General features: G+C 35.0%; 1 protein-coding gene across 1 annotated transcript; it reads right to left on the minus strand.

Annotated features, from left to right (window-relative positions):
• Positions 1-2081: 2081 nt before the first annotated feature.
• Positions 2082-13518, minus strand: eIF2A (eukaryotic translation initiation factor 2A). The gene is made up of 12 exons (XM_089733024.1): positions 13361-13518; positions 13151-13292; positions 12534-12669; positions 11929-12008; positions 10889-11067; positions 10377-10531; positions 9861-9945; positions 8668-8843; positions 7896-8071; positions 6358-6611; positions 4143-4336; positions 2082-3072 (listed from the first exon to the last, which is right to left on the minus strand). The coding sequence occupies exons 1-12, from the start codon at positions 13380-13382 to the stop codon at positions 2947-2949; spliced, it is 1725 nt and encodes a 574-aa protein (XP_089589150.1). The 5' UTR covers positions 13383-13518; the 3' UTR covers positions 2082-2946.
• Positions 13519-15263: the final 1745 nt, after the last annotated feature.

The raw sequence follows: 15263 nt of genomic DNA on the forward strand, positions 1-15263 counted from the left end.
TCGAGTGTAAATAAAAGTTTCCGGGCACAGGAGTCACTTGTATATTTTCAGAGGCGATGAGTGTATTTTGAGGGAGGGGGAAGCTGGAGTAATTTGTCTTTTAACGATAAGAAAATCATTTGAATCCATTTATAGTATATTCTATGATTAGTTAATTTCGTTTACAATGATAAATAATAAATAAATAAATATAAATAAATATTTTACTAACAATCACGCCACGTTAACTGGTCCCGTGTTAAGTTCGTATAGAACTTGTATTAGAGGTACCAGATAACGGAAATAAATGTAAGATTTTTATTATACACCAACGTATATTTAATATACATCCATAACCCTGGAAAATACATTTTATATTTATCATACAAATATCTTCCCTTGGCGGGATTCGAACCCGCGACCCCCTTGTGTAGTGACCATATCACTTACCATTACACCAGACGGCCGTTTATTCAGTTAATTCATTCCCTTTTTTCTTTATCTGACAGATCTTGACAATTTTCAAAATGTATGTTGCGGTTTAGTTATAATGCAACTATGAGGTAATCAGTAATTGCACGTACGGCTCCGCTTTCCTTGTAAGTTGAGACCTCGCCTAACAAAGCTGTTGTGATACGATTAATATTGGCAGATTGAAATTTAATAAATTTTAAAATTATTATAACTTAAAATAAGTAATAAAAGCCCTTTTTAAAAATTTTGAAGATTTTTTGTCTTTATCGTGTACATAATGAGGTAAATTCGTTATTGATCGTGTGTTTAGCAAACAAAGACGCGAAATTAGATTTGACTGAAATATAAATATTTTAGAATAATACTTAGAATACTTAGCGGCATGCTCCGACAGCCGTGTGACAAAATTAAACACACAAAAAATATGACAGAAGATAAACCATTGGCTGACGGTAAAATATTGTTTATTCGTGTAATATTTGATTTGGTTATCGTTCTAGAAAACAATTAATAATCATGGTCGTTAATACAGTATCGCACTGACGCGGACGCTTGTTATTTGGTATCATAGATATATATTTAATACTTAACATTTAGAACGATTTCTTTTAAACTGAAAATCACTACCTACATAGTATAAAACAAAGTCGCTTTCTCTGTCCCTATATCTGTCTGTCCCTATGTATGCTGAAATCTTTAAAACTACGCAACGGATTTTGATGCGGTTTTTTTTAATAGATAGAGTGATTGAAGAGGAAGGTTTATATGTATAATAACATCCATTAAATAGTGGAGAAATCAATAATAAATTACAGTTTCCGAAGCGAAGCGAGGGCGGGTCGCTAGTTTATAGTATAAGCGTCGTAGCGTTAAAATTTCGCGGAATAAATTACCGAATTTATGTAGGTACATGGGTGGTGTACATCTTGTGTTTGTATTCGTAATTTTAGATAATAAAAGGATTCGTTCGAAAACTTTAAAGTATTCAAAACGTCAAATTAAGAAGTTATAGGAAGCGCGATTTTTATCTTTTCCTAATGCAAAAGAAAAGTCTTTTATCGGAATGGCGTTTTTATACCTACGGCAGACTGGCATTCCGAATATTGGTGTCGGGAAATTGTGTAATTATGAAATGCATGATTTATTAATTTATTTCATTAGTCTGATTTTATTACTGCTAAAATTTATTTTATATTTCTCTTCGAATAATCTGCGGCTTGAATATCTCAATACAATAACTAAAATGTTAAACAATAAAAATTAAAGATACTCGATTTGTTTTTGCATATAAAGAAACGCCATTTGTTTTTTTTTTTCTTCCTAAGCGCCAGAAATTTGTTATTTTACATTAATATTTCAAAAGGTCAACTACATGAATTTTTGACCCCAACACACGCTTTTGGATATTTGTAAATATTCGTGCTGTATTCAGTAAAATATCACAAAAACCGTTAAATTTAATTGTTTCAATTTATATTTCAAGTGAAGTTTGCATTTAAAACAACTACGAACTGGTTTTACTTAAGGGCGACCTCGAAAAATGCAACGAGATCCTTAAGTGCATAAAACCGGCTGTACCGGCAGGCTTGTCCTTTATTGAGGAAAAAAATAACAAGAAAAAAACAAAGTTGCAGTTGTATAGGCGATACATCTTTATTATTCATAACATCATAACATTTCATCTTTAATTAATATTCATTTTAGTATATAGATTTTTATGAAAGAACTTATAAAAATGTTTTAATGTGTCAACCCTATTATAGGGTTACAATACTATTGTTTTTTATTTCTATTATTTGCTTTTAAGCATGTCTTTACCGGTGCGGTCATTGGTACTGTGTTTAAATTGCCGGAATTCAGACGGTTCATCCTCTTTTAAGACGCATTCGCGTTTATGACAGATGGAGAATTTTGCCGGATCGTCACAGTCGTACAATATGCGTATGTACGCGCTTTATTTTATTATCTATGTTGAGCAGCGGCCCGAAACCATGTTTTTTTGGTCCTTTTTTTATTCTCGACGGTCCGTTTTCTTGTCGGTCGATGCCTCAACCGGTTTCTGAACTGCTGAGGCGTTTCACCCTATGCGCAGAAACTGGATGGAACATGACTTTATTTGCTTAAGACCATTCACTTAGGCAGTATATTTGCTTGGAGACCGCCGTTCAGTCCGGTACTATTATTATTGAGAGATATGCGTAGTAAGTTAAGTATTATACAGGGTGTCCCATTGGTACATCTATATTTTTTGTAGTCTATGAAATTTTCGCTAAAAACACGAATAAAAATAGCAAACGGCATCGAGAGATTTTTCAAATCTGTCGGAACCGCAAATCGAACCCGTCAATTAAACTAAAAAAGGCTATTTTTTTAAAAGGTAACTTTTCAAAGAAATTTGGACTTTACAGCTTATATTAATATGTAACTTTTTAACTTCACCTATCTTAATGAAAGCAATGTAACAAAAATGTTAAACAAAGGTATTCATTTTTATCATAATTTCAGCTGAGACAATTCTTGCAGTAATGCTTGTTCGTTGTCGATCTTGGCGAGTTGGTTCAACTCTAGCGGCTTCCCGGCGGCTTTTTGCTGTTTCAATTTGTCTATGTCGTTTAATTTCTGAAAAAAAAATACACATTTTCAGTCTATGGTAATGTTTCGGAAGTGTGCTTTTGGCCGTATATTTATGAGATTAGGTCCTTCTGGTCTAAAAGATAAGACGTCTGGTATACTCGAATCAAGTGATGATTGTAGCGGCGCAGTAGCCAGAAATATTTGGACCATTAAACATAGTCCCCCTCACCATCAACACGAACTTCCCATTAACTTTCCCCACTAAAAAGGTAGTCTACTCGCTTAGAACTTTCATAGACGCTGATAACATAAAATTGTAGTTCCTACTAACTGTTCAATGCAAATATTGTAAAACTAAATAGGTAACTCTATTATCAGTTCATGCCTGTAAATATAATGTAAATGTCTTAGCATAATTATGTTGATCCCCCACTACCCGACGTTGGCAAAGTTGTATTTAAATCTAAGTAACAAAAGCCAGAAAGAAAGAAAAAGAAAAATAACTCGAAACGTTTTTAAAATAAAATTTGCTGATATTGTTTATTAATTTAAGCCACCTCTGCGACTGGGATCGTCGTGACATAGTCAGCGTTGGTAACGATCTTAATGTTAAAGTTGAAGTACTCTTGGTCTTTGATTATCACTTAACACAAGGTAGGTTTCCATTTTGTTTTCTAAACGACAGACATATTATTTTAACGTAAATTGAAGTGTAGGTATACCAAAATGCTCACGATACATATGTATTTTGATGTACATTAAAAGCTTCTATTGTCTAAATTCACAATGAGTTATCCATGTTTTATAAGTCCGTCTATACGACCAGATATTAAACTACATAACACTAGCGACCCGCCCTCGCTTCGCTTCGGAAACATAAAATTTTATTATTGATTATTTACGACATCTCATTAGAAACGTAAAAAATAACAGTATTTCTCCACTATTTAATGGATGTTATTATACATATAAACCTGCCTCTTCGATCACTCTATCTATTTAAAAAAAACCGCATCAAAATCCGTTGCGTAGTTTTAAAGATTTAAGCATACATAGGGATATAGGGACAGAGAAACCAACTTTGTTTTATACTATGTAGTGATGTTAGTTCATACCTTGTTGATGTTCTTGATTTTCTTATCCTTTTCGGGATCGCCCGTCGAGACGAAGGGTTGCCGTGTGGTAGTGGGGGGGACCGGCGAGGACCCGTCTTCCGGGGACACGTCACCTTTCCCCTTTTCTTCAGCTTTACGAGCTTTTCGAGCTTCACGTTTCTCTTTCTGCTTGATCGCTTGCTTTGACGGTCCAACTGTTTTTATTACATTATTAATTAATGAACAAATTAAAAATAATCGACGCTTGAAAGGCAAAGATGACTAAGCGACAATGCGTGAACTTTACAGTAGACTAATTTAATGTTGAAATACCTGAAAAATGAATTCTATTTTAACGAATCTAGCTGTAGGATTGAAATTATTTTAATAGACCTGGAAATATATATATTTTTTTACGCATCGAATACGGTTATTGCCTACCATTTATGTACTAAGCAGTTATTGTCGCTTAGTCACGTTTGCCTTTCAAGCGTCGATCTTTAAACGAGCTATTCTTGTATATTAATATAAATATAATCTGAATCTCGGAAACGGCTCCAACGATTTTCATAATACATATTTAGTATACAGGGGATTTCGGGGGCGATAAATCGATCTAGCTACGATTTATTTGCAGAAAATGTTGTTTTATTCGTGTTTTCAATAATCAACTCTTCCCGACATCGATTGGCGAATAATAATACTATTTTTCTTCATTGAGGGCAACTAACCGCTTTAAAGACACAACAAGATGGCGTTATCAAAAAAAAAAAACGAGAAATGCTCGGTCATCATCTAGTTATTAATTCACAGACATAATGTTATATGGATGAAGTATTCGCTCCAGATTGCGTGGTTTAAAGTGAAATAAATTTTATTGTATATTTTAAAAAAAAGTCATAAGAGAAAAATATGCCAGTTGAGTTTGTTTCGACCGTTTTTCTTAGGAGTATGGCTATTTTATCTACATTTTTTTCTTCTTTTTATTTACGTCTATAGATGAAAATAGTTTACATCCCACCTGGCCTTAGGTGGTTGCCGGGGCCTATACACAACACGACAGACATGAGGGCGAATAGCTACCTAACCGCTCGCATTTACAACATAAGAAACGGTAGTGAGGAGGTCGCGCCCTAAAAAATCATGGAACGGCTGTACGAATAAGGGACATGTCAGAGAAGGGTGTGAGTGCGGAAATGACGTACGATAGGCCTGCTACCCATCCTCACCACCCACATAGTAAGATAAGAATCCGAAGAAGAAGAAGACGAGTAACTACGCTTGTTTGTTATTCCTTCATTGTGAAGTTTGTCTACACGTTTTAGATATGTACAAATTTCCTTATAAATAATGCTCCGTGTCTGCGGGATTTGAACACAGGCATAGCCGCATCACATCAACGAATAAATCGACCTCCTTATCCTTTAAGCCATGACGACTTCTAACGTTCAAACAGAGTATTTAAAACAGATTATCATAATAAATGTCTGTAAAAGAGTAATAAGTTTGGAAGAAATTTTATATATTCTAATCAATGGTGTAGATGTACAGAAATAGTTCCTGGCTATCATAGTATGCATTCATCAAGCCCATATACAGCACAAATCTAACTATCTTAGCACACCTCGAGTCTTAACCGATTTTAGTAATTACATACACTAGTGGTCCCGCAGTAGTCGAAATTCGACTATAATTAATTGAAATTATAAGTTTTTACACTATTATGATTTTATTGTCAAAGATTATTATACTTCTGTAACCACAGATTTCGCCAAGACTACAGTTTGGACCAATTCTAATATTAATAAAGACAAACAATATTTAATCTATTTTCAATTTGACCACAGACTATAAGCAATAAGAAAAGTTTGACAATAAACAAATAGTATGCATGCGCGTGTGTCAACTACATGGTAGTGTGTAATGTCTTTATTTATTGATTTTATGCATAATTTAAAAAAATATGAACATTCTGCACACTCTTCTCTATATTCTTTATAAGTGTGAGAAATTTCATACTCCTCCGTCCGCGCAATTTTCGTAAAAAGGGGTACAAAATTTTTGCTTCACGTATTTATATGTATATAGATATTGCAAAAACGGGATTTGAAGGATTGTCCATGCTCTTCTAATGTTCGTGTTAGAGAGGGATAGAAGAAATTGTCGTAACATGGATAAACGATATGCAGTCAGGCCTTTGTTACACGTGCTAGCACCAAGAGCATAATATATTTACCAGCAGGATTCTCTCCAGGTTTATGAGGTTTCTCGTGTTCGTGCAGCGTAAAGTTTGAAGGTCTGCTCCGAGCTCCTGGGGGGCGATAGGCGCCCATTGGCTTCGGCGTTGAGTCCTCGATAGCCTTAGGAGCGCTCTTCGATAGATCGGTTTTGGGATATGACCCAGGCTGCCAGCATATTGCTAGAAGATTTTCCTTCTCGCGACACGAACGCTTGTGCATCAATACGCCCGTATAATGCCATATTTTATATCTGAAAACAATAAAAGGATTTAAAAAATATTGCCGATCACCCATTCTTGTTCTAGGCTTCTTTTAGGATTTTAATTTACATAAAATACAACCAATATTATATATTATTATTAGTATGTTGTGTATAGATTAATTGTTCGTTGTGAAATCAAAAATTATATATAGAATTACACAAAAATAGGTTGTTGTTAGTACGTTAGTAATAATAGTAGAAATAATAGTATCAGAAGGGCAATTAATACTAGTAGTAAGTTAGTGTTCTTAGTAAGTTAGTAATAGTACTTAGTATGTAGTACGTGCTAGTATGTATTATAATAACAATTTCGGCACGGGGCCGCACGGGTAGGTTCCCACACCCTGCTTACTACTACCGTAAAGCAGTAAGTAGGTAATGCGTTTCGGTTTACAGGTTTACAGCTGTTATACTGTAAACACTGAGACTTTAGAACTCATGTCTCTCTTTATATTGTTGTCTGTGGGTTCCGGTAACCACTTAACACCAGATAGGCTGTGAGTTCGTCTATCCATCTAAAAAATAAAAAAAAGTGTGCGCGTACAAAGTACACATGTTAGAAGTGCAACTTCTTTGGCAAACTAATCTTTAAATCCATTTTATATTTATGTAAAGAGAATTTATGAAAGGCTTTTATTTTATTTTTTAATGAAAAATAGTGCATTAAATTCTCAAATGACGAGTGGCAAATTAAAATGCCATATGTTATTTGTAAATATTGAAATTTCCTAACCTTCAAACTAATTAACATAAAAAAAATTGTAAATTAACAAAAAGATAACAAATATTATATATTACTTACTCTGAACAAATGCTTAGTATAGGACGATTTACAAATTTATCACAAAATGTTTATTTATAAATTTAACTCGCTGTTTACACGCTGTACATATATTAATGATAATGTAAATAATTAAAAAATATATGCGTTTACAAGTTTGTAGTACAAGAAATTACGCAATAGAATTGCCATTTAAAGTTCTGATATGTATTTAACTAATAAACGAATACATCAAACAATAGCGTGTATTTTTCACGATCTCCCTTTCTCTCTCGCTCCATGGCTATGTGCTTCATGCTATGTTCGCCTTTTTTCACTTTCATTCTGTCTCGATCGCCCTCTCCCTCTTGTTGGACAAAAACGTCCCACATTTTCGAGTCACTAATATTATTATTATTATTGCGTTTTATCCGTAAAAAATTACCCTCATGCGCGTAAAGAAGTTTCACTTCAAAAATATAAAATTGGAAATTCTAGTAAGCTAAACTCACCCATTGCTAACAGTGAGCCTAGGGTAAGTAGTAGCAGTCAGGAAGGTTTCACCCCTCGGGTCCCATTGCAGGAAAGTTGTATCTGGAGCGGAACAAGTGCCCGCCTTTTTGTACCCGCGCATGTCCCACACCTCGATGTGGCCGGTCGCTATGTTTCCAAAGCCTCCCAAAAGGACATGTTCGAAAGAGTTACGGAATTTATTTCATCATCATCATCATCAGTCCTTTCATTCACTGCTGGACATAGGTTTCTCCTAATCCACACCACTGAGCCCGGTCTTCGGCTCTTATCATCCACCTCCTGCCGGCCACTGTTCAGGGGTCATGGCATATAGCCAGGGGGCGTCCCACGTTACATTTTCCGCTCAGCGGTCTCCACTCTAGAACCCGTCTACTCCAGCGATCGTCAATTCTACGGCATATATGGCCACAATTTACTTAATTGCAATACAATTTATTGTATTGAGTAACATAGTTACGTACGTAAGTACGTGTGCACTTCATTTTCATGGACATTTCAAAGCAAAACTTTATTTTCTGTATAGCGTAGCAGCAAAAATCACATTTTTTTTCAAAACAAAATTTTCTTCAAGTCAATTTTCATTGAAACTTTTTATTGTAATTATTTGAATCAAAACGTTTTTCATAATTAGACATTACAACAACATAGTACAAGTACTGTTTAACCAAAATGCCTGTGATATATGGTGCAGATGATTTTTCCTTGCTACATTTGACTATGAATCACTAATTTTGAAATATTAAAAAGGATATGAGTTCCTTCGGGGGAGAAGTAAATCGAGTTCCAAGCTCCGGTGCCAAACTCGAAAAGAGGTTCGCACTTCGCATTGAAGACCGTCGCTTTGGCCGGGGCGTGACCGTACACAGCTATCCACTCGTTCCAGTTGCCCGGGTTCCAACTAATCGCGTGGATGGGACCTTCCTTACCTAATTCCAAACAGAATGTTACAAAAAAATACGTTACGGGAAATCCATGGCTATCAAAACGGGTATTCCGCCACCCGTCTTGATGTACAAGTTCGGAAGGAGGCAGGCAGGAGGTTTTTTACACACAGCGCCATCTACTAAGTTAAAAGTTGGATGAGTTCGGCTCTGATAAAGAAAATAGCCTGTATATCGTTTTTAAGCTATTGCATAGCTTTTATCGCGGGCTTTGAGCGCGGCGACCGAATCAAGAAACTCCGTAACGAAAATAAAACCTAACACCCCCCACTCCGCCTACCATGTAACTCCCATTCAACACATTCACACGTTGCGCTTGTGTAGTGTTTGTGAATAAGCGCGCGGCGTGACATCGCACTGCATGCACATCATGAAAAGTCTGCCCATCTCTCTCTCTCACGCGGTCTAGCTTACGAGTGTGAAGGGGACACTTAATTTTTTGCTTTTGTTAATGTTTATAAATATAGCGTGGTCTTATTTTATTATTGTTTTAATATTAAATTATTATTGTCTAATTATAATTGCATAAGTTGATAAAAAATGCTATGCAATAACTTTACCGCGGCAGTCCCCGAGTGCCACACGTTTATTTTTATTTTTTTATTATTCCTATCTATTCGCTGGTAGCCTAAGAGGCTATTCCAGCTACGCCCGGACGTGTAGGTGAGCTCACGGGCTCAATTTGAAAGAATCACTATCACTAACCCTAGCAAGAGCAGTGCTTCGCAGAAACTACCATCGTATCGGAATCGCGAACGATTGAGAAGATCCGGCGTGATACTCGGTGGGATGTGTCTATGAGTTAATTTGCTCGTCGGACTCTTCGTCGTAGTCGAGAGGCCTAAAAGCACTGAGAGTAAATCCGGGGGATCCGACAAGACATGTTTCGGGCGACGTTGGCTTTGTGTTGCCCCGTCGCGGTCGCATAAGGCCTGTTTATCGTATCGTACTTATCTAGCTTAACAAGACCTGGCATTTAGTTGAATACAGCGAGACACTTACTGAACGATACGATTCCAGAGTTCCCTTTGACGTCGCCATGCGATAGCGTTTGTTTTCCGTAGTACGAACCGCCCGTTTTGTCAACCTGCCGAAGGATGTTTTCAAATCAATCAAATCAAATTTAATCTATAAAATAATCAATTGAATTACATACGAATTGAGTATTTTTAAAATTGGAAATGAAGGGATAAATATGAATGAAAATAGTGTGAATGCTTTTTTTTTCATCCCACAGACGTCCATTGCTGGCATACCATAGGCCCAACATTGAATACAATAACCGATCCTGTGTAGACTGCGGATTTCCTGCACTCAGCGGATTCCCGCGACCTTTAGCAGGTCGGCGGTCCATAGGTAACTGACATAGCCTGAAGGATTGCAAGATTGAAGTGGGCAGGCCACAGTGCTTGTAGAACAAATGGCTGCTGGGGCCGAAAATTTCTCGAAACGCAACCGTGCATCTGAAAGCGCACCGTGGTTAGCCTTCCCGCGAATTAATTTTTATTTGCAACTCACATCTGTCTGTGTCATAGCAAACACATTTGTACCGCGTCTGTTCCAGTGGAACACAGCCTTATCAGCTTGGAAGGATGACCGGGTGACAACAGCTTGACTAACATCAAATTGAGGGTATTTAAATACACGCCAAAATGATGGCTGCCCTTGTTTACCTGGAATCGAGTTTGAAAAGTTACTTATTTGCTTCAGAGTGTTTAGTGCGAGTTTCTTAACGTTCTCGATAGCGTAAACGTTAAGCCAATTTTGTATGCAGTTGGAACAGCGCCCCTAGCGGCAAACATACGTAAACGATCCCATTCCATACAAATATGAGCTAACTTTTACGCTATCGAGAACGTTAAAATACTCGCACTAAGCACACGGATATTGTCAGATATACTTCGACAAAATAGGTTTTATATGAATTGTTCTGTTAGAAATTTTTTTCTTTATGTCAATTGTCTAAGAGATAGATAAATGAAATAAGATTACTTAGAGCTTGAATTAAACTAACTTGATAATTGATTTACCTAATGTAAATACAGCAATATAATAATTCGGAGAAGGACTCGGCGAGAGACTGAATGCCTTTAACTTTTCTGCACTGTATTGATGGACATAGCGTTCTAAGTTCCCGTCTTCATATATCTGGATTTTATTATTTAATTGAATAGCAAATAACTTCTCATCCGTAGACCATTTTGGCTCCCTATTAAGAACATAAGCACCTTATACATCACAGAATTAATTAAAAACAATAAGTTATCTCAACATTTAAAGCAATAATCATATTCAAACATAAGTTCATAAATATATTTTGTTTATCAATGTAAATCTAATTGTCCTATACTGAATTTATATGAAAAAAAATTAATATACAATTTTGGATTGCGTTATTTCGAAACTGATTGATTTTATAGACATTTTACTAGTACAAAAGCAAAAATTGAATTAAAAATTGTGCTTTAAAATTTTCCATTATTATGCTAATAAGAGTTTAATGTCAATATCACTTAGAATACTGACGGAATTTATCCTCACAGAATTCACAACTCATTAAATAAATTAATCCTCACAGAATTAATACTCATAGAAATTAGTAGCATGCTTCAAATAGCAGAATTACTTATGATACCTACATAGATACACCCACATTGCTACACCGTCCACAAAGCCCACGTAGATACATACCGTCACTAAATTTCTCCCGTGAATCATTTATGCACTCCAGTTTTTAGGGATATACAATTTTGAAACCATGGCGGCAGGGGGCAATCTTGTTTTGATGTCTAACTGGCTCCAGTAACTACTTAGTGGCAGATGAGCCATAAATGTGTTAGAAATAATAGTAAAAAAATTATTTAAAATTGCTGCTGGGCCTTAGCCATGGTTTGGTTCCATTTTGATTGGTAACGAATCATAGTGCATTTTATTAATTTTATAGAAGAAGAGCTGATAGCTTGAACCAAATTTATTGCTTTTATTACATGTTTTTCCTTACAGCTATTCTTTAAATTTTAAAGTAAAGTTTTTTGTATGAAGTAAGTAGAAATAAAAAAAGTTGACTCACCATCCTATTTGATTTTTCTGTACAAATGATCCAATTAATTTACCATTAGCTGTTTTGAATACTCTGAGGTTTGGTTTACCCTGTCAAATTAACATATTAAGAGTTATATCACAACTTTTGAATTATTTTAAATTAGTTAAGGGTGTTTCCCTAATTTTTGTTACTTTCTTAATTTAATCTTGAGCATTTTATTTCTAGCACTTTGAATAGTTTTTTAATCAAGTTACATGCGCTGTTTATACAATTATTTTTTATATTCCTTTTAACTACTTAAAACAATAAAATATATCACTATTTTATATATTTATTGAATAAATTGTATCTCAGCATTTCGTTACAAATAAAAAAAAACATTTAAATGATGGTAATTTGAAGTTATTTAGAGATTCTCATTAATTAATCTGATCTCAGATTAAAAGTTCTTATTTTGTAATATTTTTTACCACTGTTAAATTCTTAATCTACTAATAAATATATTTCCAGTTAAATTATAGTTGACAATGAAGAGCTATTCAATCAATTCTTAACTAAAAATAATACATGACTGTTTTAAGAATAAAATATACCAAAATTATTAAATTTTTAGGAAAAAAGTCATTATTTACCTCAGGATTATCTTTAGTGATGGCATACATTTCCCAAACCATAAAAAAGTTGTCCAATGGAGAGAAAAACATCTCCTTGACGTTTCCATCAATTGATGCTGTCGTAGACCAGTCTGAGCATCTGACTATCTCAGATCTATAATAAGAATATTGTATGATACTATTAAATAGTTCAACCATAAATGTAATGTGCTAATAAAGCATTTATTATATATTTATGTTACTGTCTGATATGGAACTTAGAGCCTTCTTATAGCTAGGCCCAGGTATCATGTATGCTTCTAACACAAGAAGTAACTGGTTAACCGGGGAACAAGCTTTATGATCTAATTTTTCATAGACATTTGTTAACTGTACTGTTTGGTATCTGTGTATAATATAATATTTGTTACTGATATTGGCGAATATTATTTCGTAAGTCTCAGAGTTATGTTCCACAGTATGTTGAAGTAGATTTGAGTAAACACTAAGATCATATTTAAACTATATTCAAGAAAAAAAAACAAGCTTTCAATCTAGTGTATAATGAATAGTAAATTCACATAAGTACATTCTAAATATTTTTTGTTAATACTTGTCAATAAATTGAGCTCCCTTTAGAAATTAAATTTACTTACTTTCTATCCGTTCTATAGGCCAAGTAAGACCCTTTAGGGCTACATATAATGCCTCGTACATTTGTTGTTGATTCATCTCTTAAGGTTTTCTCACAATATGGCTCTTTAAACTCAAGCAAGAATATACTTTTATTGGTTAGACCTAAAAAAGGTTATTATTTTTTATTTCGAGCATAACTATTGAAAATAATACTAAACGATAATTATTACCTGCGACATGCGGGTTAGTCATTTTTACTAGTTTCCTATTCTAAATTAACTTCTAAAATAATACAGATTTATCGGCAATGCTCTGATTGGATTTAAATTTTTGACATGTTTGGGATTTTTTGCTGTCTTTGATTTTAACTTGTCAATGTCAAATCATAAATGACATTTAACTGGTTAGCACGTGGAGTTGAGTTATCGTGGCTTATAGGAAAGACGTCTGGTGCATTCGTATCTAGCGATGACCTCCGAATATATCACGATTGACCTCCAAGATGAAGGAATAACATCGTGTAATAAAAAGCAAACCCGTAATTTGCGTAATTAATGGTGCTAAGACCTCTTATGAGTCCACACGTGTAGGTATCACCGCCTTGCCTATTTCTGCCGTGAAGCGGTAATGCGTTTCCGTTTGATTTGAAGGATGGGGCAGCTGTCCTAGCTATTAGTAAATATACTGAGACCTTAGAACTCATATCTCAAGGTGGGTGGCGCATTTACGCTGTAGATGTCTATGGGCTCCAGTAACCACTTAACAGATGGGCTGTGAGCTCGTCCACCCATCTATGCAATAAAATATATGTAAAAACACGTTATTTCGGATCCTCCCTATCTGTTATCGGTGTTTTTAGGGGTCCCAAGCAATAGCCACCGCTCCCGGCGAACACGTCGCAGGGTTCGTCATGAAAATTAATCCACAGAGGTAGTTTTCCAATTACAGAGCTTATTGCGACTCAGTGGCACATAATGCCGAATTATGCTGAAGCTTAATTGGAACGTGAATTACGCGTGATCAAATGCATCAGGAGAGTGCGCTAAGTTCAGTGTTGAAAAAAAAAAATTCATGGAGTTAGCAACCTCATTAATGTATAAATAATGTGGTAAGCAATAATAATTGGTTGAAAACAATTTACGGTTATTTTAAGTAATTTGGATTTTGATTATTTCATTAACATTTTATTTACGTTTTGAGTAATTTTTTTAAATGAGTTCTAAGAAAATTATATACTTTTTAATTGAATCATCTTATCCAGATGATAGTGATGACGATGAGTTATCGAGTGCTGAGTTTAAATCAATCAATTATTTCATTATCAAGTGATATATTTACTGAAAATATATATGATAATGAAACAGATGAGTTATTTGAGCCATTAATAAAATATCTGATGACAGGCAGTACTTTTGAGAGTGCTCGATTGTGCGAAGCGTTGCTGTAGTTGGAACATTCAACTTTGAGCATTATGCCGCATAATGTGCTGTAATTGAAAAACTACCAGATACAGCCGCAGCAACAGAGTTTCTTGCCAAATCTTAGTGAGTCGCGATTTAAATTACTTATGGGTTTTGACTGCAATCCGGTAGTAGATTCAGAGAAGAACTGCTCTTGCTAAAGCATTTGATAGCAGGTATCTAAGAATGAGTCTCGTGAGCTCGCCTCCATGTCCGGTGAAGCCACAGAACAGGTGAAGCCAGCATAACCCCTCGAGGTTAACAACAGTAGGTGTAGGCTATAATTTTTTTTTAAACATAATTTGCCTTTTTGTAGAAACGTGAGGAGCGAAGCTTTTTGTTAAACCACACTGGCCGTTTTCCAATTACCAAATGTCAAAAACTACCAAACTAATACAGGTAGTTTTCCAATTATAGAGTATAATGCGACTAAATGCCGAATCAATAAATAAATCTAATAATATAATAATAAATCTCAAATATATTAAGTGTATAATCTATGTGCCGAATTATGCTGAAGCTTAGTTGAGCATTATGCCGCATAATGCGCTCTTGTGCTGTAATTGGAAAACGGCCACTACCTACGTAGTAGACCACTAGATTGAATACGGTGCATATTTTAAAGTAAATGAAAGTAAAATGTTCCCTTCCGCATGTCATTGTGCCACCTGTC

Source organism: Bombyx mandarina, chromosome 15 (assembly GCF_030267445.1).
Source record: "Bombyx mandarina strain Sakado chromosome 15, ASM3026744v2".
Lineage (NCBI taxonomy): Eukaryota > Metazoa > Arthropoda > Insecta > Lepidoptera > Bombycidae > Bombyx > Bombyx mandarina.